The sequence below is a fragment of the Mustela nigripes genome, chromosome 14, assembly GCF_022355385.1.
Source record: "Mustela nigripes isolate SB6536 chromosome 14, MUSNIG.SB6536, whole genome shotgun sequence".
In the NCBI taxonomy this organism is placed as follows: domain Eukaryota; kingdom Metazoa; phylum Chordata; class Mammalia; order Carnivora; family Mustelidae; genus Mustela; species Mustela nigripes.
Genome location: NC_081570.1, coordinates 45,296,348 through 45,324,234, shown reverse-complemented (window position 1 = coordinate 45,324,234; position 27,887 = coordinate 45,296,348). Strand labels below are relative to the sequence as shown.

The window sequence follows — 27,887 nt, the reverse complement described above, 5'->3', positions numbered from 1 at the left end:
CTTTCAAGACCCAGAGTAACTATGTTCATGAATTCACTTACTGACCCATTTATTTGTGCAACATTTACTGATCACCTGCTTTCTGCTAGGAACTGTGGAGTGGGAAGGGTATGGTTTCCGCTCAAGGAGCTCATACCTGAGTTGACCAGAACTTGAAGGCTTGAAGGGAAGGAGACTGCCTTTCCTCATACGTATCCATCAATGTGTTCACATATGCGTGACCCTCTTCACACACCACCCACCAAACAGGTTTTTTTTTTTTTAAAGATTTTATTTATTTATTTGACAGACAGAGATCACAAGTAGGCAGAGACACAGGCAGAGAGGAGGCAGAGAGGAGGAAGCAGGCCCCCTGCCGAGCAGAGAGCCTGATGTGGGGCTGGATCCCAGGACCCTGAGATCATGACCTGAGCCGAAGGCAGAGGATTAACCCACTGAGCCACCCAGGCGCCCCCCAAACAGGTTTTTAAACATGACCTTCCCTGCAGTGATGCTTCTAATACTCATCATCACAGCAGCAACCGACCCAATATTGAGCCCCGAGGGCACAGATCAGTTAGAGAAGGGTGACAAACATGGAGAAGGCTCAAGGATGTAACTCGAGCAGGAGACAGTAAGTTCTGGCAGATTCTAGTCTCCTCCTGTTCTTCATTTTTATGTATCCAAACTGTACCTACTAAGCAAAAACTTCCCTGAACAGTAAAGACCCACTTCCTGTCAACTGCTGGGTAAGTCGGGAGAGGGGGCCGGGGGGTTGAGATAGAACAATGGGAACAACAAAAGGAAATGAGTGGGTTTGGCAGAGCCACTGGCCACAGAACTGAGCCTGGGAGGAGGGCCTGGGTCCACTGGGACCATCACCTGGATGAGGGGCAGTGACTCTGGGTCACACGTTTGGAAAGCTTGAGTTTTCTGGAACAGATGGGACTCCAGCTGTGAGCAAGAAGGGACAGTTGGTCATAGATGATCTGATCTTAAATGCATCCTCTGTGCCCCCCACGAGCATCAAGAATGGAGCCCATGTTGGGTGGTTTTTGAGAGTCAAGATCTAAGGGGACCCAGCCTTTGCCTCTTAGCATTGTTTATCTGGCCCTTGAAAGCTATTGTTCCTGCACAGTTTTACAGATGTGCTGGACCAGCAAAGGCAAGCACGCTTGAGTTCAGACGGGCCGGGGCCTTGGATCTGCGAACAGGTTGGGTTACCCTCACATCAGTTAGGTGTTGTCATGAGATGCGGGGACAGCTCGTCTGTCTCTTGATTCGCACTGGCAGGTGGTGTTTCTGACAACTGCGCTCTAATCAGAGAAGTGACAACAGCTGATTGGTTTATTGAACGGGGGCATTTAGAAGAAAAGTTTCTGATGTGTTTATGAATATCTGGACCGCACTGGCAACTTTTCTTTCCCTCTTTGTATTAGAGCATTTTGCACGGGAGGTTAAAATGTGGAGGAAATAGTGCGTGCCTTTCCATACTTGGTGGGGTGTGAAGGATTAATATTGGTTTATGGAGAACCCTGACACTGAAATCTGAGGCAGGGATGTTCTCTTTCTACTTCCACTTTCCTAGTGCCTAACTTGGGCAGAAGTTGCTCTGTAAAGATGGAAAAAATAGAAAAATCCAAGTAGTTTGACACTAGCATACATATTTTTAGCCTTTTCCCCTCTAAATCTGTGACTTTGATTTTCATCACTGATGTTTTTAAACTACCCGAATTTGGGAAAAGGGAGAAAATCACCTATAATCTACTACCTAACACAAATGTTACTACCATTTGGCGTTTTTCATTTTAGTCATTTTTATTTGATTTTCTTTCAGTTATTTAGGTATATATACATACATATATATTTGTGCAATTTTCTGTGTTGTTACTGATTGCCATATTTAAAGTTGTTTCTTTTTAAAGTCATTCAAAATGAAGGACTACCCTTTAATTACACAGATTTCTCTTCATTCCCTTTTGCTTTCCTTTGCCTTAATCCCCCAAATTAAAACACTCTGGGGTAGGTACTGTTGCCTCTGCTTGCTAGGGCTGCTGTAACAAGGTACCATGAACTGAGTGGCTGAAACAGCGAAATTACTAGCTTACAACTCTGGTGGCTATAAGTCCAAGATCATAGTGATTCAAGGAGGTTCCTTCTGAAGGTTGTGAGGGAAGAGTAGTTCTATGTCTCTCTTCTTGGCTGAAGATGGCGGTCTTTATGTGAATATGGCGTCCTTTCTGTATGTCCTCTACAGGCGTCTCTACGTCTATGTATCCCCATTTTAGCAGGTCACTTGTCATACTGGATTAGGATCTACCCTAATGACATCATTGTAACTTAATTACCTCTGTAAAGACCCCATCTCCAAATCAGGTCACACCCCAAGGTCCTGGGGCTAGAACTTCAACTATGTATATTTTTGGTGGGGGAGAGGGAACACTGCAATCATAGCACCCCTCCATTCATAGACAAAATGAGACCTAAGTCAGGTAGCTTGAGAATTTAGGCTTCTGTGAGTCTGAAATATGCATTATCATCACATCCTGTTTTCTACCCATGAATTGAAAATACCATGAACAAAGAAAAAAAAATTACTTCCTTGATTTGAATTTGATTAGTGTGAGACAATGTTTGATGATGATGATAAATTGCTAAATTTAACTGACCAGTTGAAACCTGTGTAATCATGTTATTTAAAAATGAAGTTAAGTACAGTACACTATGCTTTGTTAGAACTTTTCATTGTTCTAAAGTGTTTGCTAAACCCATTGCACAGATTGTTCCATTCTTATTTGAAGTACCGGGGAATACGGCAACCCATAGGCTCAGGGGCATCCCAGTGTCCTGGCAGTTGGATTCTGTTTCTTAGTAAGACCACCCAATGTAACATACGTTTCATCAGTTTTCGTTTCTTTTATGTAGATTCCCCTTCGCTGTTTGTCCTTCTGCGTGACTAGCTACGTGTACACATATATGCATGCTAACCAGACCCCCACATTTTTTTGCCAGAAAAGTAACATTTATTCAATAATATCTGATACACGGTTCATACTTGAAATTGTTTAATAGAGTTTTTTGATCTAAGATCTAATTAATCAAGTTTCACTCATCATATTTGATAAAGTTGTCTCTTTAGTTTCCTTTATCTGCAACAGATTCTCCTCTTTTATAACATTGAGTTTATTGAGGGGTTCTGACCAATTATTTTCCAGCATGCCCCACACTTCGGGTGTTTCTGTTTCCTTATAACTAATTCAGTGTGACAAGTCTGGCGTGAACGTCACGTACACACCAGTAGGCCCTAGGGAAGGCCAGAACCCATGTAATAATACCCAGCTAACACAGCCAGCCGGGACGTGGTGCATAGGGTGTGATGTTCACAAGAAATACAAGGCCCCCCCGTGAAGCTCTTGCACAGAGGAGGTTGCGTGGGGCCTGCTCAGCCTTCTCTGTGAAGCAGGAATAGAAATGGCACTGAGTTTCCGTCCTGGCTGAAACCGAAGCCTGCAAGTAGTGACCTCTGGAGCCATACAGTATGCAGATCCCTGTGTCTCTTTCTCACTGAGTGCCCTCGGGCAAACCCCTGCCCTTTTTCTTACCTTCCTCATAGGAATTTAAAAAAGGGGTTTGACCTATAATCACCGCATAGTCCCCAATTGCTCTCACGTCTGTCCTTTGTTCATTGTGGGCGTCCAATAAATATTTATTGGGAAAAAGTGAACGACGAGAAAGTGAACAGAGTCTCCATAGAGATGAAGACGGCCCATATGAAGTGAAGGGCCAAGGAAGTCCCCCAAGGGACACTCCATTCAGACCGGCCCGGAATGCTGAGAAAATCCCTACTCGTTTTCCTTTAGCTGGAAATAATCAAACGTTGAAAAGACACTGGTGTTTTAGAAAACTCTCCATACATTATTGCCCTTGGCTGCTTTAAAGGAAATGAAGAGCTCCCACATGAGACCAAGGGCTGCCCTACTTGCCTTTCTTCACGCTGATGTCTTGGGTAGGAAGACCATGAGTGATGACAACCCCTCCTGTGAACTGAGTGCACGTTATGTGTCATGCTGTATCTCTCAGCTTCACAGTCACCCCTCAAGATGGGCTCAGCTAGCTCCCTGCGACAGATGGCTTTCATCCAGCCGCTTACCTGATGTCACAGGACTAAAAAGAGGCAGGACCAAGCTTCAAATGGTGATGTTCACGGTACCTATTCAGTAACTGTACATGAGGTAGACCGTGGATTTCTTCGTGGGCCAAGATGACACCCGTCTCTGTCCTTGCTGCCGAAGACACACCATCCCTTCGTTGTCATGGTGACAGTTACCAATGTAATGAGGGTGAAGAGACCCAGGTGCATCTGGCTCCGAAATTCACGTGCTTAGAGCTACACCAGGCCATTGTCCTTGTACTGCCAGGAGATGGGGTGCCCTCTCGAGCCGTTAGCTTCTAATCTACACCGAGGTGTGCTCCCGAAGAGCGCTGTGTGTTAAGATAACCTGAGAGTCTGAACAGGGAGGCTGCAGCAGTCGGTTTCCGAGAGGTGTTTAAAGCAAGAAGGGAAACAGCCCCAGACGCTCCTGGAGAGCGGGCAGTGTTTATTTGAGTTGCGCTGGCCAGGACCTAGCGTGGCGTCAAGGCTGTGGGGGGCCTTCATACATCTTATTCAGGGCTGATGGGGATGTGTCTACAGAATGCAGAAGGCTTTTCCTCGGGAAGGTGGTTGGTCACACCTCAGTGAGCAGGGAGCTTGAATTCTCAGCGCCTTGTGCTCCAGCCTGTCCCCCACAGGCCTGCCACAGTCATCTTTGTAAAACGGCCTGGCCATGCCACTGTCTACCCTAGACGTCGTCTTTAAGGTTGGGTCTCTGCTGTGTATCCGGCACTGCAGAGGGTGGATGAAAAACCTTTCTGCCGGCTGAGAAACAAGTCTTGTTTAAAAGCCATATCCATGAGACATAATTTTAGAGCCAGTGAGAGATCATTTCGTCTCACTTTTCTTGGGAGAGTGTTCTGGAGAGCTCTGGTTCTTCAAGTTTGTACAACTGCCTTTGAAACTCAGCAGTGAACTTTGAGGAAGGCTCCAGGGAAAGGCTTATGCTACACATGCTTTGCGATATGACCACACAGTCCATTTTCCTCTCTTTTGTAGATAAGAAGACTCAGTGAAGAACAGGACTCCAAAACCCAGCCCAGGGCTTTGTCTGTTGCACAGGGACCCACTCTATCTCTATCTTCAGCCTAGGCAGTCCGAAGGCCCATATTTTTTCCTGGATCTTGAAGCCATATGTTTCTCTGGCTCTGTCTGCCACCCTAAGATAGGCCTCTGAAGTTGGGTGTCTGGAGTCATTCTGTTTCATATTTGATGCCATCTTGGCGTAGATATTGGAAAGCCAAGGCCAGCATGAGGCAGAAGAGAAAAGAGGAGGGAAGAACTGCAGGTTTGCAATCTCACAGGATCCCAAGGTAGGAAAGACAGGCTCTCCTGCTGGGCTCTTGCTGCATCTCCTAGATAGGGAGCTCTTCTGAGGACAGGAACCCTGTTTTATTCATCCCAGTATATCCCATCTCCAGTACACAATAGGTCCAACAGCAAACATTTGATACATATTTGTAAAGGTTTTATTTATTTATTTATTTGACAGAGAGAACACAAGCAGGGGGAGCAGCAGGCAGGGGCAGAGAGAGAAGCGGGCTCCCCACCAAGCTGGAAGCACAGTTCAGGGCTCGATCCCAGGACTCCAGGATCATGACCTGAGCAGAAGGCAGACACTTACCTGACTGAGCCTCCAAGGCGCTCCAGACATTTGATATTCATTGTGGTTTAAAATTGTGTTGGTTTGGTATAGGTATATATCAGTTCCATTTTATGTATATTATGCATCCATTTTTTTGTAAAGCCCTTGAGTTCAAAAATGAACTTTTTTTTACTTTTTAGAGCAATGACTCCCAAATCACCGGGGGATAGAATCCTTTCAAAGGCTTGTGAAAGGCTCTTGTCCTGGGAATTCCGATTGAGTTATTAAGCACGTCTGGGTAGGGCCTGGAATGTGCTCTTTAATGAGTGGCCCTGATGATTTTGATGATTGGCCAGATCTGAAAGTCCCTATCCAGAGAATAAGCTTGTTCAGGGCCCAGTTTTACCCTTCAAGACGGACGTGAACATCAGCAGTGGCCTCCAGGCCTGGACGCTTGAAGCAGATGAGACGCGCTGAGAAATACAGGAAAGTTCTAGGCAGAACAATAGACCAGTATACCCGGTATTAGATTGAGAAGGGGTGCTAGAGAGAAGTGGCTTGGGCCCCTCATTAGACCTGCTCCCCAGTTCTCAAACCTGCAGCTCGGAGCCCCCTGCTAATTGGCAGTCCCTTAATAGGTTAGGCGCTGGCACCAGGCTTGCATGTTATTATAAACCACACACAGAAAAACCCGGTGGCGGAGGAACTTCTGCCAAACCCAGACCCGGGTTTTTGTGAGGCTTCTGAAGCGCGCTGGTCTTTCAGTATTTTGTATAGCCAGTGTGCTGAAAGGCATCAAACCGTTCCTTTGGATGGGAATTGTGAAGGGCCAGTTTGTTGAATAATGAATTTCCCGAGACCCATTCTGTCGTCTTGATGGACAAATAGGAGCCCGCCTCCACAGTTTTGCTCTCCGCGGTACAGGGAGCAGGACGGGAGAGATGATTTCTCACGGATCCGGTCCTGCACCCACCAGCCTGTCTCCCTCCCTCGTGCTGGGGCGGGGTAGAAGGACCCGAGTGCGGGCGCTCCGTGCCGTGGTGCCCAGCTATGTGACTCCCGACCCCAGACACCCCAGCTCGGGTGATCTTCACGGCAGCTCTTCCACACGGCCTGACCTCTTTTGCTGACGACGAGGATACGGAGGCCCTGAGAATTCTCTGGGCCGGGCTCACAGGGCCACGAGAACAAGGTCTGCTCCTTCCAAGCGGTCACAAAACCTGACCAAACCCAGAAAACCATTTTCAATTCTTCTTGGCGCTTGGTCAGTTCAGATGGGCTGTGACACAGTTTCCTGCTGTTGACCTCAGTGCCCCAGGGATGGATACCTGTTTGCACCCATGGGTAACATTATGTGCTGCCAGTGTCCACCCCCCCCCCTGCAATTCCATAATAGGGTCCCTCCTCTGAGGTGAGGCTCCCCCTTAGAGAGAGTCACACTGTGCCCAGGGGCGAGTGGAGGCAGAACGGGCCCGTTCCAGGCTGCCAAAGGCACAGTCAGGTATCCTCCCGCCTCTGAGCAATCTCAGGGGCCTTGCTCTCATCTGCCCAATTAGGTTCCAGTTAGGGGCCTTCCATTTCTTTCCAAGTCCATTTCCACAAAGGGAGGGCTGTAGTGGAGGCCGAGATTTCCATGAAAACCTTCCAATTTTCAGGCAAACATACCAGGCAGCTCTCATGGCAATACCATGGTGAAGGGGAATAATGTTGTTTGGCATTTCGCCCTTAAAAAAAAATGTATGTTGGTGGGGGTAAGGAGAATGTGGGGAGGATGGGCAGAGAGAACAGTGGGGGCTTTGTAATTTACTGCTATAGAGAGGTCAGGTGGGCAGGGCCATGAGGGGAGGAGGGGTGCAGAGAAGGCCTGAACCCCCACCCCACCCACCCACCCTTCAGCTTCGCTCCCTTTTTCTCCCTTTCTGCCTGATTCACACATTTTGGGAGGTGGTAAGGGGGAAGTTGAGGAGTTTTTTGTGTTTTTATTTGGAAGAAGGACTCTAGACATTCTGTTCCTCTGGGGGAAGCTGGCTCCTTGCTGCTTTGCAAGGATTAAGGGCCTGGCTTCCAGTACCATTGAAGAAACATCCCAGGAACTACCCTTTTCTCTCAACAGCTGAAAACTGCATCACACAGAGTGTGGCTTCCTGGAGAGTTTTGGCAAAAGAGCTTCCCCCTGGAACAATAGGGTTCCTATAGCAAGCCACCTAGGGGTTTTTTACTGCAGCCCTTTCTCCTGTATCTGAATGCCCATATTTTGTTGTCCCCATGCTGGTGGGGGCAAGGGGAGGCCTGCCAGAGCAGGTGAGGGTGGCCCCAGAGCACACAGATTTCTAACTGCGGGGAGCCAGCCCGCTTGACGGACGCACCCCTTCTTGGTCTGGGCGAAAGCACCTACAGATAGGAAGAGTGCTGGCTGCCCAGAGCCGTGGACAGCCAGGCCGGCCCAGTGGCATTTCTGCCCTGCTGCTCCACGACCTTGCTTCTGATCTTCAGTCTGGGCCTTTGCACAACCTAGCTGGTACTGCTTACCTGGAAAGGATGACCGGAAGGAATGAAAGAGGCCCCGGTCGAAAGCACCTAGAAGAGTACCCAGTCTGCTGCAGTCGCTGATGCTCATTCCCACCTGCGTCCAACCCACACGGTGTTCTTGCTGTCAACCTCCTTCTTTGACAGAGCCAAGAATGGCCAGTCATTAATTCAGTTGGCATCTGGAGGTCTGCAGATTCGGGGATCTTTGCTAAAGCTGTTCTTTTATAAGGAGCACCTTTGAATTCTGGAGGGCGCTGCTTGGCCAGTCTGTCTTCCCAGACTTAAAAAAAACCATAGTGTGCCCCTCAGTTACCCCTGAGGGGATAGCGGGCAGGTGGCGATGCTGTCTGTCTGGATGCCACAGGTAGGAAGCCTGCAGTTGGTTGATAAAACACCTAGATTAAAGGTGAAAACTCCTGAATTAGAAATGTCCCTAGGACACCTTATAAAAACCGCCCCTTTCATTTTGCACATGAAGAAACAGAGCTCAAGAGAGCCCAAGTGTGACTATATAGTTAACCTCAATAACACTGATGAATACGGGTCATTAGGATGGTCAGTGAGTGTGGGTTGGTATTTGTTTTCTGAGGTCCCCTTGCCAAAGGAAACTTAACGAAAACTCCTGAACTCACTTGTGTTGTCTTATGGATAGCAGGCATCTCTTCACTGAATCACAAACTAGTGGAAATCATTTTCTTCTCCAAGACACGGGCTGAGCTGACGCAGCTCTGGCTCCCGGTGACTTTGTTATTCAGTAGGTGAAAGGTTGCCTGATTTGCTAGGATAAAACACAACGTGGAATGACCCTAGTACAACTCTTTGGATTCAACTCATTTAAGTTTGTAGTAATCCTAGTGATGATTAGACTAGAGGCCTTTGTCTCCAAGTAAGACATTTCTTCTGGAGTGAACAATATTTTTAGCTGCCAGTGTTCCTCTTTTAGCATCTTTTCAGCATCTGTGTTTTAGGAATTAGATAGGCTCCCTCCATCTCCTTTTTTCATTTTTCCCTCAGGGTTAAAAGTTGAGTAGGAGATGAGGGTGGGTTACAACAGCCGTTTTGTTAACTGTTTGCAGGGGGGACTCTTTGCAGTTCTGGATTTTTATTGGTTTTTTTTCAATTACTTTTATTAAAAAAATTTTTTGTATAGCCTTAAGTCCATTGTTGGCATTCAGATGACAGCAAGGACTCTTTGAAATGTGTTTACTGGGTTAATCAATAAACTGATCTTACATCCCTGCCAGCAGTCCAGTCCTGTGCTCACGTGCGTCCTCCGTGCTCCCTGAGCATTTTGGAAAGGCCTCCCTGGCTGGTGCTGTCCCACTGCATCATGGGTAGCTGTCCCCAGAGTCTGCCTTCTTAGAGGGCAGGGACCACATCCTATTAATTCCCGTAGCCCATAATTTTCCCAGTAAGGACTCTGCTTCAAAGCAGCCTTTTTTTCCCTTCACTTTCTTGCCACCCAGAGCCTTCTGGAAATCTTGGTGGGGGGGCATTCACCAAGCCTCAGATGTGGGGGAGAGAAGTTTGACTTCTGTGCTTTAATCAGGTGTTCTGTAATGCCATTCACTCCCCGGATACTTCTAAAACGAAACGTAGCCTGTGAGTCCAGCACTGAAAGAGGAAATAAACGACAAATTAAAAAGTGATTAGTGAGCGTTTAGGCAGAAGGTCAAAGGGATTATTTTGGACTTCAAACTTTCCAGCTTTCGGGCCCTGTATTCAGTTACAAAACTGCATCCCTGAATTATTTGTGCAGGTGGCAGCTGTCAGATTGGAAGAAGGTTTCTGGGTTCTACAAAAGGAACGTTGATGGCCTGGGAGTGGGGAGTGTGCTCCTGGCGTGAGGGTTGTCTTATCCCTGGCTTCCTGGAATGGCTCCAGCGTCGCTTGACTGCAGTGACAGTCCTTGTTGGAGCTGACACAGCCTTGTCCCGGTTAGTCTGGCCACCTTCTCGAGGAAACCAGAGGGAACCAGTCAAGCAGGCTGATTAGCATCAGCTGTAAACAGCTGTAATCAGCTGGAGAGTAGGTTTTCAGGCTTGGAGGGCAGAGAACTCACCTTCTTTAAATCCCTGCCCTATGATGGGTCATGCTCTCAGCTCTTCAAAGTGGGTATTGGCTTCCTCTTTTTCAAGTGGGGGCTCCGAGAAGTGAAGCCACTTGCTGCTGGTTACATGGATTTTAAGTGGCAAAACTGTTGTTGTTGTTGTTTTAAGATTTTATTTATTTATTTGACAGAGAGATCACAAGTAGGCAGAGAGGCAGGCAGAGGGGGAAGAGGAAGCAACTCCCCACTGAGCAGAGAGCCTGATGCGGGGCTCGATCCCAGGACCCTGAGATCGTGACCTGAGCCAAAGGCAGAGGCTTAATCCACTGAGCCACCCAGGCACCCCAAAACTGGTTTTCAAACCCAGATCCGAGCTGCTTTCTTGAGACTTGTGCTCTTCCTCTGATTGGGAGCTTTCTCCTGGACGGTGATTCCCAGAAGGATCACAAGAAGTGGGTCAAGGGTGTGGAAATGGATCTCTAGGCCCTGGGGACCACGGGGCAGGGTGGAGTGGGGCCGCTGGGTCGCTGGGGTTAGGGGGGCGCCCTTCAAAGTATTTCCTGATAGTTTCACTACATGAAAAAGACTGGGAAACTGAAAAGGCAGGGTCTTAGCTGTCATCTAGCCCAATAGCCATGCATCTGAGACTTGAAACTGGTTAGATGCCCCGTAAATAATTCCTCATGGATCTGTCGGCTCTCCATGAGGACATCTGGTGGTGTTTTGTTTGGGGCGATCGTGTTAGAAAAACAGGAGCGAGAGGCGCCTGGGTGGCTCAGTCTGTTAGGCGGCTGCCTTCGGCTCAGGTCATGATCTCCAAGTCCTGGGATCGAGCTCCACGTCAGACTCTGCAGAGTAGGTGTAGGAAAATCAACAGTAGAAGTTCAGGGACAGTGACGACTGACCTGTGGCCTGGGTGTCAGGGAGATAATACGAAGGGTGGAGAGCGTGTCCAGCCATGGTTAGTGCTGCCCCCGTTGCCACATGGTGTTGAAGCTGGTTCAGTAGCTGGAAATCTGGACATTGCGTGAGACCTGCTGTCGTGAAATGGCAACAATTGATGTTAGGAAATTTAAACCGTGGATGGCCAAACAGACCATCTCTGTGGGTCGGATTTGGCTAGCATGTGACCTTTGACCTCAATTGGCCCATGCAGTTCGGTGGGTTACTTTGGGGTATCCTGGTGGCCTTGGACTGCCAGCCAGCATGATTTGGTTCTCATGGCGTCTCCAGAAGTGTGCCAACTCCTCATTTTTGGCACTGCATCTGGTTCCAGTCTTGCCCTTGGACTATCTCGAACTTTGGCCCTCCCAGGACTGTCCTGCCAGTCCACGTGTTGTTTATCTTAACCACCGTGTGAACCTGGGGCTTTGTGTACACCTGGGCAGCATAGCTTGGTTGGGAACGTGCCTGCTGACAAATGTATGTTTAACTCTTTGGGAAGATGAAAAGAGAATTTTTTTCGCCCTTCTCGACTTAACCTCCCATTTGGCCTTGTGTAATCTCTTGACAGAGCCTGGCGGGATTCTTGCTGCGATACTTCTTTGGCCATCAGGGTGCCAGGTCCTGCTCACCACTGTTGAAGCCCCTTTTATTTACACAATCCCAAGAAGTCCCTGGAATTAGAGGATTTTATGAGTGTGCTTTTCCCGTGGAATCAGATTGCATTTGGGAAGGAGTTGGCAGGCCTCAGCTGCTTGAGGGAGCTTTCAACTGAACTCTGATCACATCTTATACCTGCTTAAAAGCTTTTAGGGGCTTCCTGTCACATGCAGGAGCAGGAGCTAACATTTATGGAGCCAGGCAGTTGGATATTTTATAAACTGTGTCATCTCAGTCCTCACGATCCACTCTGTACATTGGGAATTATTGTACAAAGTCCTGTTGTACATTGATGAAGCCCAGGGAGGTAAAGTGACTTGCCCAAGGTCAAATGATAAGCCCAGCAGGTAATAGAAGTAGGGTGTAAAATCCTATCTTCCTGACTCTGAAGTTCATGGATAAATTGAATGAAATAACTGTGCCAGAGTGGCTAATGTGGCTCAGTGAATCCTTTGTAGAAGGGGTATTTAAGTCTTCAAAGACATATAGGACTTTGCAGGGGCAGAGTCTTTAGATGTTAAGACATTATTTCATGGGTTTGTTAGGAAGGTCAAATGTGATATATATGTAAGAGCTATTAAACCCCATGCACACATTGGGATTCTTGCTGTGTCCTAGCTCTGGGCAGCCATATTGGAAGTAAACACATTTGGGTCATCAGGGAGACTGGAGGCAGGAGAGTAGCGGATCAGTATAAATCCATCTCAGCATCTAAGGAAGAGCCTTGCCTTTTATCCTTGTCCCAGGTCAGCATACACTTTTCCAGAGCTTTGTAGCTTTGCTAATATCCGCATACCGACCTCGTTCCTATGTGTACTTGGCAAGAAAGGCTAACCCCATCTCTGAATGAACTTCAAAGGCCTCCATATTCTATTATGTATCCTGGTTACACTGTTCTTATCAACAGTGGTGAAATATAATCTCTCTGACTCTTGATTCTTTGGCTGTATCCTAATAATTATTTTAGAGGATTGTTTTGAGTTATATCAGTTGACATATCCAGAGCTCCTGGCACAGAGTAGGTACCCAATGAATGCAAATTTACTCACATCCTTATTTAAAAGAGGGGTCAAAGAGGAAGGAGGTGATCCAGCTTAACCTGGAGTAGAGGAAACATAAATCCTATTAGCTCTGGTAGCTGTAGATTACTAGAACTATCATGTCCACAAAAGGGGGCTGGGATTCTCTTCATGAAAGGTCTGTATCATGCCATGTTGCGAGTTTATTTTTTAGTCTCTGATGGATCTGACAGCCCTTTCAAAATCCAACTGAAAAGACCAAAGCCAGACAGAGCTAAGAGTTTTAAGGTAGCCTATATTATTTTGGAGAATAAAATGTTTTCTCTTTAAGCACTTTTCAATAAGAAAGGCTATCCAAAGTTCTTTTTGACACCCATGAGTAGACTAGAGACAGGTGTCCCTTTGTCATGGAACCTGAGACTTTTCAAAGTTGAGAAACTCAGAACTGGTTCGGGATCTTGATACTGTGTGTCCCCAGCACCTAATAGTGTCCCGTACCCAGGAACTGTCCTACATGTTTGTGGAATTCCACTGCAGGCCCTGGACTTGGACACGGGAAACCCAGGCACCAGGACTAGAGGTGCCACTAATTTCTTCACTTCTACCTCGGAGTTGCTTTCAGTTCTGACAATCTTCTTTTTGTGAAGAAAGGGACTGGACTTTCCAGTTTTGAAGAATGAGCATTTGTCAAAGAAAACTCCTAGACCCAGAATATTGCCTGTTCACACAAGCCAACAGCAAGTGTTTTTCATGGCAGCCTGTTTCAAAGGTGGGAAACGCCTTCATAATAAACTTAGTTTTGTCTCATCTGGATTGTGTCCAGTATAAAAATCTGGACAAATATCGTAAACCAAAGAAAGTTTGCACACTTCTAAGACCAGTAGCAATTAATTACTTTAAATAGAAACCCTGTCACTTACAAGCAACATAAATATTTGTATTTTGAACCTCTAAGTAGTAGTTGGGTTGACCATTCTGGCCTTAAGAGATTAAAAAAAAAAAAAAAAAAAAAAGCAGTTGGTCATATTTTAACAGGGAATACATTTATAAAGAAAGAGAGGGTCAGGTCATGGAGTAAGAAAACATGAACCTAAAGACAGACAGACCTGAGTTCAAATCCCAGTGACCACCTGACTCATGTGGGAACCCTGGCCACAGCTCTTAGGGAAGTTCAGATACATTAATTCCTAATTGGACTCTATGTTTGAAATCAGAAGCCCCATGCCTTCCATCTGTATTTCTAACATCTGTCTGTATTGGTACTCTTTGCCAGCTTTGCCCTTTGGATGAGCTGCTTAAACTTTCTGAACCTCAGTTTGTCATTTGTAAAATGAGCAGGGCAGTAGAATCTGCGCTGTAGGTAGGTTGTCGAAAGTACCGTAGTGGAGTTCTTCTACTAGCTGTCTGATTGAAGTAGTGCGTCCGCATCTGGATTCTACACTCACTGTTCTTCTGTGGGTAGGTGTTTGTTTAATTATTACTCTCACAGATCCTGGACTCTGCTTATTTTAAGGTAACTACAGATGGGGTGAAGAGAAAGCCGGGCAGCTTTGGGAAAGGCAGTCGAAGGCTTTGGTCTATAGGGGCCCGGGCAGCCTCTCCTTGATGCTCTGAGTTGGGTCCTGCAAAGTGTGGAGATTTCTTATTCACTTTCCTACCCCCACTCTTTCCCTGACACACGCCACGGCTTTCTAAAAAGCACTTTGAGAGCAGGAGGCTGTGTTTAATTTTGTGCAAACGTGAAGCTGGGTCTGAAGGGAGCAGGGTTCTGGGGTTGGGTCACTTCGGTAACACTTCCCACATGACTTTATCAATGGGTGGGCCGCAAAAACTTACCCTGTGTTTTTTTTACACCCCACCCCCAAACCACCCAACCTGCTCAAGTGTTAGTTTTTCAAAGCCCAAGAAGTTTCAAAGGCCTGAACCCAACACAGGGGCCTTTCTTCATGCTTTGATTTTCTGCCCATTAAGTGTTTGTCAGTGAGTTCGTATTTCGCCTCCTCTGCAACCTACACATCCCAAGAGGTCCCTCGAGGTATAGGAAGTTAATTGATCCTTGATTAAAAGAAGGAGAAGTGCTTTGAGTTGGGGTCTAGAATCACCAGATGGTATGTACACGCACACAAACACACACTCAGAGTTTGGTTTTGCCTTGCAGAAAGCTTGTAATTAGCTTTCATTATAGATAAATCTCAAGTCCAGGATATTGGCTTCAGAGTGTTGGTTAAATCAGATACTGAGCCCATGCGCGGTACGTGGTAAATGTTCAGTGAATACTCGCCTGTGCTATTGCCTTGACTCTTCCATGGAAAGCATCTTTTTCTTCAAAGGCCATGAAATTTGCTGAGCTGTAGCTAATTTATCAATACTCACAGGGGCTTCCTTCTTTGTTTTAAACTCGCTGACTTTAGAAAGCACCCAAAAGTCCTAGTATCTCTGTTAAGTCAACTTTAATACCTTTGAATCTTGGGGTGACTGAATGCATTCATTGTTATGACTCTTCTCCCATTAGCCCTTGGGTGGCTTGAAGGTTGGGACTTTCCTTAGCACAGTGGCTGGGTCAGTGCTGAGAACATAATAGGCATCCAGGTTCGTCAAACGACAGACATTCGTGTGGGGTTCCTCAGCCCAGTTTGGGCACATAGCTGTTTAATAAATGTTGGCTTCTATTATTGTGTTCTGTGCTAGCTTTCCCTTTCTTCCTTTCGTTGTCTACTGGTGCGTCTCTTCCCTGCTCTGTAGCCAGATTTAAAATCATATTCTCGTAACAGCCATATGTTTGGGTAACTGCCTTATTGAAATCACTAAACTACATTGAATTTCTTGAGTGTACTTAGTCCCTGGATCTGAAAGTCCTCCTATTCACATAAGGGTTCCCTCAAGCCTTCCATCCTCTGTCGGCCATCTTTGGTGTTCCTGGTATGGCAGTCTTTTGGGCACTACATGTACTCTGTACAGTTCTTACATTTCAAAATATCTTAGTGCACTTGTTTTTGTAATTTTCTTAAAATACCATGAGCCTCTCGAGGGCAGGTTCTATGAGATTCACCTCTAGATTCCCAGGCACTAGCACTGGGAATTTTCTTGAAATGAAGGGATCGGGGACTATAGTAGTTGGCAGTAAAGATGGTGCCAGTGTTGGAAATGGAGATCCTGCTGTCAAAAAGAACAGCCTTCTCCCTGTGTCCTGGAGAGACAAGGCATGGTGTTATGTCTCTTGAGGACTAGCTGCCCTATTGAGAAAATGTTTATGCTTTTTCCATCAAATGAAGGCAATCTGAGGTTACTCTTTTCTGGAGCAAAGTCAAGACTTGACTGGCAACCCCCCCACCCCCCACCAACACCACCAGTCATACCACAAGTTTGTAGGGAAGACAGAAAAAGCCATTGGGTTTTCTAAATGCTATCTCCATGCCTTTCAAGAAAATAAACAGAACCCACTCAGATCCAGCTTCTTGTCTGGCTGTGGTCCTCATCCATATAATCAGAACCGGAAACTCCCCAAGCCTCAGGCAAAGGAGGAAGAGAAAGGATTTGGATTGCTCCCAGGCTAAGAGAAGCCAAAGGAACAGAATAAACAGATTTTCTTCACTAGCCCTCTCTGTGGGGTTGCCCCCCTACTTCGTCCTTTTAACATCTCCTCAGTGTCCATAGTGAGCGCCCTGATGCCGTGCTGACTTACCCAGTGCTGTTGCTCGGTTTCTTTTCACTAAAGCCACTTCCTGTGCTGATTTCCTTCCATTCCATCTTCCCCTGCTAGATGGTAAGCTCCCTGAGGACAGGGTTTATATCATCTCCATATTCCTTGTACTTCAGGTACACAGTGAAGATGGAATAAAAGTCTGCTGAATGAATGAATGGACCCGTGTGCTATCATCCCCGCCCCCACACTGGATCTCGTTCTTCACATTGCATAGATGAGAAGGGCGTTGGGGAAGATGGGAATAACTCACTTAAGTAGCAGGGAGCCGAGTTGAGATCATTAACCCAGTTCTGTCTAACTCCACAGCTCTTTTATATGTGTTTTATTGTCCTTAGAAACATATGTTTTACAGGCCTATCATGTGAACACTATTAAAAATAGAAGCCGGGGCTTGAGAGCATAGCACAAATGTAAGGCACTCGGGGGTCTGCTCCCTTCCTGAGTTTATTAGCAACGCATTGGCTCCCAGGCACCACGGAGGCTGCGGCTGGGCTCAGACACAGAGCTCAACGTTTTATCACGACGTGTGGAACTTTAAAAGCGGACTATTAATATCATACTGCTGGCTCCTCGGCTACTTTTCATGGCCAACTTGGCCACAGTTCAAAACGTGCAATAGTAGAATGAAGATGGTTCGGGCCTATGTGATATTTTTTTTTTCCCTCTCAGCCCTTCTACCTGCAAAGATTGGCTGCATACTCTTGTCAATTACAGTGCCACCACGTTTCCCAGCTGCCTCCCCTGGCCTGCTTCCCTCCTTTGCAGAGACAGTCTCAAGAGCTAATGGTTACTGGCTTCCAGGGCCCCTCTGTGTTTACTTTGAGAAGGTCAGGCACAATGCTGTGGTGTGTCGCTGTTTCTTTCTTTTCAAAGCACCAGTATGAATTTGATAAAGTAAATTGTTGTTCTAGCAGGAAGCAGTTAGGGGTCACAAAATAAATAGCCGTAGAATTCAAATAAATCCAAAGAATAAAACCAAATAAATCCATGTGTGTATGCACAGTGATACATAAATACACTTTTTAGAAAGTGAGCGTTTTTATCGCTGCTGGGCTGGACCAAAGTAATTGAAAAATTGTGGAGTTCATGGTACATTTTTTTTTTTTTTTTTTAAAGAGGCGGTCTGGGGCTGCGAGCAACGTGACGTGAATTTAATTCCTTTTTGAGAAACATGGAAATGGAATTTTATCTTTTCAACAACCTCTTATCTTGGGTTTTTTCAGCTAATGAAATTCACAGTTGGATGAAACCAATTTGCAAAGTTAAATTGGGGGATCCGGGCATTTGGGGGTAGACTAAGAGACTCTGAATGAGCTAAATATTCTTCATCTCTGTTTTCTTTTTTATTATTATTATTTATTTATTTGACAGAGAGAAATCACAAGTAGATGGAGAGGCAGGCAGAGAGAGAGAGAGAGGGAAGCAGGCTCCCCGCCGAGCAGAGAGCCCGATGCGGGAATCGATCCCAGGACCCTGAGATCATGACCCGAGCTAAAGGCAGCAGCTTAACCCACTGAGCCACCCAGGCACCCCCGTCTCTGTTTTCTTCACTTGAAAATGAATGATGTGTGCTTAAATAATTTAACTTGACCTCTTCAGATTGTTGGAAGATTCAGTGCAAAAATGGATATAAAATACCTTCCACGTTGCTGGTGTTGCTGTTCCGTCAGTGCTGGCTATTAATAGGATACTTTTCTTGGTCTTCCCCAGTCCTCTAACATTTAGTGGCTCACCTTTGACTTTGTGAAGTAGCATGGTGGTTTGGTGTTGAACTTGGGTGGTAGGGGAAGGAGAGGTTTTCTAGTCGGAGAGAAGAGTATGAAAAAAACACAGTCTCTGTGTACTGTCTCCTTGGAGGCCATGTCCAGGAAGGCAGCAGACCGTGAGGCAAGAGAGAGGAGGTCCAGGTCACAGGGAAACCCCGAGGTCATATTTAGGGACTTTATCTTGTCCTGTGCAATGGAGAGCCATCAAAGTGACTTAAGCAAGGCACTGATGTGCTTGTGGTCAGGAAGTGAACTGGTAGGTACATGTGAGAGTCAGTGAAAACCAGGAGAGTGATGTGGAGGACATTGCAGTGACCAGGCAAGAGATACTGTAGGCCTTCGCTTTTTGCTTCAGAGTTATGAAGAGCTTTTCCTGGCAGGTGATGGAATCCATTTGCCATGACCTTTAAGAGAATGGCATCTAAGCTAACACTGATAAACCAGCAGCAGCTGCCAGGGCGGCCCAGTGCTCCCGGATGCCCTTGGGCTCTGCTCCAGGACTGTGGGCAGCAGGGCCCCACTCAGCTCACTTAGTCTTCTTAGTGACTCTTCAGTGGAAGAAAGAGGTTGAAAAGGGCCCCACTGAGCAGCTACTAAGTGCCAGGCACCATGCTAGGAGTTCTGTGGGCTTCATTCTCTTTAAGTCCCCACAACTCATTTGCGAGGAAACTGAGGCTCTGGAAAGTGGAATTAGAACCAAAGGTCACATTGCTAGGAAGTGATGGATCTGAGATTCAAATTCAGGTTCTGTGACTCCAAGGCCTTCCTCTGCTCCAAGCAGCAGAGCCCTGGGAGGAGCTTCTCTAAGAGGGTATGGTGACTACTAACCCTCTTGATGAATGAGACGTCATTAGACTTGAGGCTCCGTTGGTCAATATTACAAACTGGGCTTAAATTTTAGGAGGGTATTTTGCCACAGGGGGAAAGCTCCTGCCCTGGCTCTTCCACTGCCTCCCACAGTACCCTTGGATGCTCCTCTTGGGGCTGACCAGGAAGGAAAGCGCGTACATGTACTGAACACTCTCTGTGGCCCATACATATCACTACAAATGCAAGGAATTACTGTCACTGTCAATGTTCTTATTTGGGGTGGTCTTTGCTGTCCGTCAGTGTTTCTTTGGCCTCCTTTCATTGATGTTTTCCCTTTCCCCCCCTTCCTCTTTTTTTTTCTTCTGGTCCATATGGTGGTTCCATCTTGAGCAGCTGGCCTGCCCTTCCTCATCATTGAGACAAGCACCATCAAACCTTACCACCGAGGGTTTTACTGCAATGATGAGAGCATCAAGTATCCTCTGAAAACCGGTGAGACGATAAACGATGCCGTGCTCTGCGCTGTGGGGATCGTCATCGCCATCCTTGCGGTAAGCATCCGGGCCACTGTGCTCAACTCCACTCACTGCCCCTGGATCCCGTTTCAGAAAATCCAAGCCAGCACAGTTGGCAGATCAAGTAGAATTTCATGTTATTAATATTGTTTATTTACATTATTACTGTTACTTAAAGTATTTTCAGGGGCACCTGGGTAGCTCAGTTGGTGAAGCAGATGCCTTTGTGTCAGGTCATGATACCAGGGACCTGGGATCAAGTCCCACATTGGGCTCCTTGCAGGACTGCCCCTCTCCCAGCTTGTGCTCTCTCTCTCTAAAAAATAAAGAAAAATCATTTAAGAAATACTTTAAGAAAAGTATTTTCAAATACTAAATATATATGTATACATGAATACACCAGAAGTATAATTTCTATATGCATGTATATACTAAAAGTGTCATGAAAGTACACAAAGCCCCCCGCCCTAAAATACTTTGCCTGATCCTCACAACCATCTGGTAAAGTCTAGATACTGTTCTTTTTTTTTTTAAAGACTTTATTTATTTGACAGACAGAGATCACAAGTAGGCAGAGAGGCAGGCAGAGAGAGAGGGGGGGAAGCAGGCTCCCTGCTGAACAGAGAGCCCGATATGGGGCTCTATCCCGGGACCCTGGGATCATGACCCGAGTTGAAGGCAGAGGCTTTAACCTACTGAGCCACCCAGGCGTCCCTCTAGATTCTGTTCTTATCTTTCTTCTACAAATTGAGATACTGAGGTCTGCAAGAGTAAAAATAATTTGCCCAAGTTCACTTGGAGCTGCAGAGTCAGGAATTGAACCCAGCTGCCCCTTAGCCCAGAGTCTGAGCTCTGAGCCCTGACACTGAGCCCCAGAGAGAGGGGGATGCCATCAGATGTCACAGGCATTTTCTGGGCTTTGTTCACACCATGGCTGTGCTGCTGTAACAGTGGTTATGCCACTGATGTTCTCTGGCATATCATTCACTTCTCACACCCGGGGATGGTGGTGGAAAAGTGAAGATAAAATGGCACTTGGAATAGAGAGACCGAGGTTCTAGACCTGGCATTCTGCTAACAAGCCGTACATCCTTAAAACCAGAGATGACCATCTTGCTTCATAGTATTGTGATGAACAGTAAAAGAGGTCATGAATACTGAAATAGTTTGCAAACTCCCAATTGCAGAATAGGTTACTCAGGTGCAAGCATAAACATACAGGTCTTCCCTTAAAGGATGAAGTCCTCATTGAGGATGCAAAAATGAGCCACGGACTTTGGAACCAAGTCTAAAATTATTGTGAGCAACAGTCGCATCATGGAAATTGGGGTATGGCCTGACTTGGAAGGTCACCACCCTGTTTTAGACGTGTCCATTTAGGGCAGGGGTGAGGAGCGTAACTGATGGTAATCTGTCTCATAATTTATGAGTCTTGCATTTTCACAGCTGTCCATGACCCACCTCCAGAATTTTCTGCTGATCTCTGCCCTTGAACCCCAGCCACGTGGGCATAAGGGACAAGCGTCATGTCCACCAAGGTCATAAATTCCTTCCTCTCAGTTCCTTGAGTCCTGTTTATATTAGCCAGAACTTGGAAGCTTATCTTTGGCCTGTATTAGAAGCCAAGAAGGAAGGAAGCTAAAGTTAAGACTATTCTACATGAGTTAAGTGCTAATATCCCCATTATACAAATGGAAAACTGGAAGCTCAAAGGGGTTAAATGATATGCTCAATGTCTCTAGCAAATATAATTGGGGGCTCTAGCCTATCTCTAGCTTTTTTCATAACTCTGTTTCCATTTTGGAGACTTGACTTCACATTGTGAGTGGCTCTCCTTTCCAAATCAATTGCCCAAGGGATAGGCAGTTGGCTACTCTTGCCTATTCTGGATCACATGCTGCTGATGGTACGGAAACACATTTCATGAAGTTTTTCTTTTGACTTCCCCACTCTGGGGGTTGGTTGTAAACTTTGAGACCCCTCTTTGTTTTTTAATAACATCGTAAACCAGGCACACAATCAACAGTTTGAAATTGGGAGAGGGGGATGGGGACTAGCAGAATTCTTTCCAACCTTTAAAATAAAAACAGTCCATTTGGCAACTCTAGAAGTTTCTTAAAGGTGGACTGAGGATCTTTGTGTTCAGAAACTGAGAGATATAAGATCTAATTTTACTATTGCTCCAAACTGACCGTGTGCAGTTGAGTTGCATGGCTTTTCATGGAAGAGAAGTTTGTCACGGCAGGCAAATAATTGTACAGTATCTTGTACTAAGGTTTGAACAGGTGTTTTTGACACTTGGAGGATTAGTTAACTGAGGGCTTCTAGGAAGCGGACTATAACCCAGGAGTGGTTAAGATAAGAATAGCACGAGGACAGGGGAGTTGTGTGCCCTTTGCTCTCTCTGCATGCAGTTAACATGGGCTTGCTTGGTGGGGCAGCTCCTGGGCCCAGTGCAGCGGACAGCGGCACCCTTCAGAGGCTGTGGTACCCACTGCTACGTGAACCCGGTGAACCACCACTCTCTCCAGCCCTCGTTGTCCTCATCTGTGTTGTGTTCACTCATGGGAATGGCTGTGAGACTCAAACGCCATTATTCGTGGGAACGGACCTTGTAGTACTGGGTTAGATGGACACGGTGCTAAAGACGCTTCTCGAAGGGCTGGGCTTCTCGCCTGGGCTTCCTTCCTTAAGCAAAACTCCTGCTCAGCAGCCCTTTCCCTGCTGTTGGCCAAGACCAGCCCCTCTTCCTCTTGAAAGGCCAGCATTTCTGAGAAAGATCTGCTTTAAGGAGTTGAGTTTGGCTTGCTTTTCTCCTCATGTCATATTGGTGTTTTAATTAAAGTGCTCCTTGACCTCTCGGGTTTTCTTGAAACAGGCAGTCATGTGCTGTGGCCTTGGATCTAGGATGAGCAAGGGCATTGCTTCCTTATCCCGTAGGATGTCAGCAAAATAGGCTTGGAGAGTACTTTCCTATAGTTCCAAACGGGTGAGAGGGTGGGGGAGGGAAGCAGGCAAGAAAATACCACAATAATTGGTGTCCTTTGTTAAGCGCTATTATGTGTCCTAGAAACCTATGAACCATGTTTAAGCATTTCACCCTCCAGAAGCCCCAGTAGCTAGGTAATCGTCAAGGTTTCCCTTTAGCCTAGGGGTTAAAGGTATGAGCATATCTGAACTCCTGCTGTGGAATGTGTAGCAAGTGAATTAACTAACCCCTTTTAGCTTTAGTAGGCTCATCTGTGAAATGGAGATGATGTATGTAAAGTAATTCCATGCTTGGCATCTATAGTGTACTCAATAAATGTGAACTGTTTTATTGGCAAATGAGTAAACAGTCAAAAAGTGGTGAAGTGACTTGGCTAAGACCTCATGTCTAATAAAAATAGAATCAGGAAAGGAGCTCCAGCCTTGGGACCCATCCTGTCTCCCACTCTTTCCTTGTAGTTAATTCACTAAAACCCAGATCTCTTGACTCCCTCCAGTGCTCTTTGCAAGAGGGCTTGACCTCCAGATCCAGCTACGTCCGCTTTTCAGTCGGAGGCGTGTGTGAGTTGTGGGCCCATCGTGAGGTCTGCTTACCTACTTACCTGCCATTAAGTACTTGAGTCCTCGTAGAAACAAGCAGAAGCAGAGACCTCAGAGGAAAAATGAGTAATTCACTTTAGTATGCTCAATTCTGGAAAACCTATATATGGCCTAAATTCAACAACAACAACAACAACAACACATTTCCCACTTTCCCATTACGACTGGCCCTAGATCCTGGCTGGCTCCATCCCGGATCTGCTTCTGATCAGAGGGCGTGAATGACAGTCAAGGAGGGAGAGGGGGACCCAGGGCTGGAAATCTAATCATCCCACTTCTTGCTGGCCGGGCCTTCTCTTGCCTGCCGACCTCGAGTTTGTTTAAAACAACAAGAGAAGCCTTGGCTGATTTGGGTGCCCTCACTCCAGTGTGAGTGTCCCCACAGCAAAGGAGTGGGGGGCCAGTGTAAGACAGAGTATGATGTGGACACACAGTTCGTCAGCAATTATAGAGAAAGCAGACACCTTTCTATGGCAGGAGATGTGGAAAAATCTAGTCGTTTTGACTGCTTTTTCAGATGTATCTCAGATTCTGGAATTATAGCATAATAGGAATTCTTTCCAAATCCACAGAGCGGTGGTTCCTATCCCTGCCTTGTAAAGGTTTAATGACTCTAGCAGCAGTGAGATTAGGAGCAAAACCAGTCAAGTATCACCCCCTACCTAGCCTCCTCTCAGTTTGCCTTACGCTACACCGTGAAAGCCATTATGCGCGAAGATTTTAATACGGAAAAAAATGCTCAGGATTCATTTCAAATAAACATGGGCTCTGTGCTTGCTTTGGTCAGCCCCTGAAAGTGGTTTATATAGATTCTTAATATCTAGGAGTTGAAGCGTGGATGAGGCGTGGGTGCAGCCCCTCCCTCCTCCCTCTGGCCATATGAATTCTACTCCTCCTCAGAGATCCTGTTGAATGTGACTTCTGTAATAATACTGCTCATTAGAGAAACAGCTCAGACTTGGGCATCATCTGGTTTAGGTTCCCGTCCTAACTTTTGTGCGTATTCATGATCAGACCCCTTTGGGAAAGAACTATACCTTCCTTTTCTGTGGATTGGGGACAGTGGTTCTCCAGCTCCATAGGGTTTTTCTGGAGGTCAAATCAAGTGCCATTATGCATGCCATTGGCGAGAATCTCCCTTTCATTTCCGTAGCATCCTGCAGTTAACAAAGTGCACATTTTGGGCACATTCCCTGATTTGCACCTGGTGGTGATCCTGGGAGGTGGACTGTGACAGCCAAGGCACCTGGGGATCAAGGATATTAAGTGACTTTCCCATAACTAATTAGTGGCAGGGCCAGAACAGGGGTCCTCTGATTCAAAAGCAAGGCTTTTTTTTCCCTTCTTTTTTTTTCCCCTCCCTAAATAATGGCCCCACTGCTGCCTGGTAAAGCCTGCCTGTCTTCCACAATTACTTCTCAAGCACTCCAAGGTAGGGACCTGGTGGTGTACCTCTACCCTAGTTGCAGCTTAAGCAAATAGCACCTTCCATACTTCTGGCCTGGTCATGTGCTCTGTGTCCAGGTCTTGTCTCCCCAGCTAGATAATAGGTTCCTAGAAGGCCGAGACCAGGCTTTCCCCCTTGCCCGTGGTAGGAACTAAATCCACCCCCGGCAGACATCTCTCTCTCCAGGAAACATTCCTTGGTTGCCTCCTCCCTCAACTTCCAAAGGTCTCAGAGATTCTCTGGGCCAGCCTCGGACTTTGCAGTCACTGGGTGGAACTGTCCTGTGTGTTTACTTGTTTATTCTTCTGTTACCCTGCGAGCCACAGCAGGGAGGGACAGGGACTGACTGGCCCGGTCTGGCTTTGAATTGCTCATGCAAGGAAGGCACAGACTGTGGTGCTCAAATCACAAGCGATACATTTCGGGCAGAAAATTAAAAAAAAAAAAAAGAAATTAGTCCAGGAAATGTCAAAGGACCTGTGTAGCAGGGAAAAGTATGCCATCTTCTTCCCTCAAATCTTAAATATGGCCCAGGATGCACATGGGAACATGCTCTGTAGGACGTGCAGATTTCTCGCTGGAGAGACAAGAAGAAGAGCTTAATACCTCCAAGACTTGTTTTTGTTTATTCAGGATCGCGCTTCAGTGTGCCCACATCTGGATTTCATTACTTCCTCCCCACGCCCCCAGCCCCCTTTATCTGAGAGAGCACTGCCAAGAAAACAAGGTTCCCCAAGATTGCCTCCTCATTAAAGGTTAGGCGAGTTTTCAACTCTGAAAACAGTGAAGCCGGGCTGGCCCAGCAGTGCCTTGGTAGGAGACCCGGTCCCCTGGTTTACAGTCCACGACATCTGTGCAATTACCAGGACCACCCACGGAGAGTGGCCCCATGAATCCTTCCACTGTGCGGGTCCTTGATCAGATGGCTACAGAGTTCTTCTGAGACCTTCTTACCCCTGAGGAGATGGGGGGAGGAGGCATCTATTTGCCATTTAACAAACACAGGCGTTGGATTAGGATTTAGTTTGTACACACACACACACACACACACACACACACACACACACACACACCCCTCTCCAGCCCCTGGAAGACGTGAGAGCTCCAGCAGTTCTCCCTTAGGTCTGTGTAGTTCTTAGGGGTTAATGACTACTTGGAAAATGTATCCAGCATGAAAGTGGTTTTTAATTTAGCCATTTCAATTTTTTATTTTTTTTTATTAATATACAATGTATTATTAGCCCCAGGACTACAGGTCTGTGAATCGCCAGGTTTACACACTTCACAGCACTCACCATAGCATATACCTTCCCCAATGTCCATAACCCAACAACCCTCTCCCTGCCCTCCTCTCCCCGGCAACCCTCAGTTTGTTTTGTGAGATTAAGAGTCACTTATGGTTTGTCTCCCTCCCAATCCCATCTTGTTTCAGTTATTCCTTTCCTACCCCCCAAACCCCCCACGTTGCCTCTCAACTTCCTCATATCAGGAGATCATATGATAATTGTCTTTCTCTGATTGACTTATTTCACTAAGCATAATACCCTCTAGTTCCATCCACCTCGTCACAGATGGCAAGATTTCATTTCTTTTGATGGCTGCATAGTATTCCATTGCATATATACCACATCTTCTTTATCCATTCATTTGTTGATGGACATCTACGTTCTTTCCATAGTTTGGCTACTGTGGACATTGCTGCTATAAACATTTGGGTGCATGTGCCCCTTCAGATCACTACATTTGTATCTTTAGGGTATAATTTATCCATTTTAAGTGATAATGCTCTGGAGGCTGAGAAATCCATTCTGTGAGTCTGTGCATTAGGGGATGGAGTGGGAAATCTGATAACATTTATAAGTGATCTAATGTTGGGGTGGTGGGGAGAGACTAAGGCCTTATCTTAAATCCTCTTAAACAGTTAGGTGACATAGGTATTATTTACCCCTTTTTATAAATAAGGCAGAATAGGAGGCTTCCAAGGTAGAGGCCGCTAGTGCAAGGTTACTCTCAGTGTAGTGAATGAGGGAACAGGAATTAAAACCCCAGTCTCTCTCTGGCTTCAAAGCCCAGTGCTTGGACTGACATTTATTGAAGGCCTGCTCTGTGCTAGGTACTATGCAGAGTGCTCTTTATTTCATGAGCTATAAAACTGTGTCATTTCCGGGCTTGCTTGGAGAGCTCAGTGTATGGAGGAGGTCTACATGACCACTGTGCAGATGATCGCCTAAGATCCTAAGACCAACGGTGTGCAGTAGGGTTTTGTATGAAGTGGCTTTGCAGAAGGCAGTGGCCAGCTATAGGTGGATGCTCGGTGAGATTGCCCTTAGAGTAAGGAAACATTGTGGTAGACACCTCGGCCTACAGCTTATATTAAGACGCAGATATAAAACTAGGAGCTGGTGGTTTAAAGGGGAAGCCAGGCAAGGAGAAGACCAACTGCACTATTACTCTCAGGAAGACTGAGAAGTTGATCAGAGAACATGAGGAGAGCCAGAGCACTCTCTGCTGGTGGTGGGCCCCAGAGCCGAGACCTTCAAGGACAAAGGAGACCAAAGGCAGTAGATGGTGTGAGGTATAAATAAAGTGCTGCTATGGGAATTCAGAGGAAGATGACTGAGGCTATTTTCGTTGCTGAAGACTTCATCATCATTGCCACCATCATCATCCATTGAGCAATAGTCCTACTTAATTATCACAATGACCCTGGAGCTCTTGGTACTGGTGTCATCGCCTTTTTACACGTAAGGGAACAAGAGTTATAGTGCTCAGTCATCCAAGACCTTGAAATTAAAAGCCAGAACTCTAACCCCATCTGTGAGTTGACACTAGAGCTCTACTTTGAAGGACTTTCATCAGAGATGCTTCCAGGCAGAAGGGATTGCTTCAGGGATGAGAAGCTGAAACAATGGAGTATTTTCAGGAACTATAAAGCAGACCTGTTCAGCTGGAAAAATAGAGTATCTGGGAGTAAGTAGATAGAGATAAAAGATAAAGAGAACACAGCAAGATGGTGAAATGCCTTGAATGTCAAGGAGTTTTTACCCAAATTAGTGGGCTGGAGACTGATGGAAGTATTTGAAGCCAGCTTCATCAGTTTTGCAGCTAAGGTGAGGATGAGACCTGAACCACGGTGGGGGT

The 27,887-nt window shown here is 46.3% G+C and overlaps 1 protein-coding gene across 1 annotated transcript in view; it reads left to right on the top strand.

The window, feature by feature from the left end:
* The window catches only part of PLPP3 (phospholipid phosphatase 3), an 83,268-nt gene that overhangs the window by 21,554 nt on the left and 33,827 nt on the right, over nucleotides 1–27,887 (top strand). Inside the window, exon 2 of the mRNA XM_059374879.1 lies at nucleotides 19,590–19,747. Coding sequence (XP_059230862.1) covers nucleotides 19,590–19,747 — 158 coding nt within the window. The remainder of the gene's footprint in view (nucleotides 1–19,589; nucleotides 19,748–27,887) is intronic.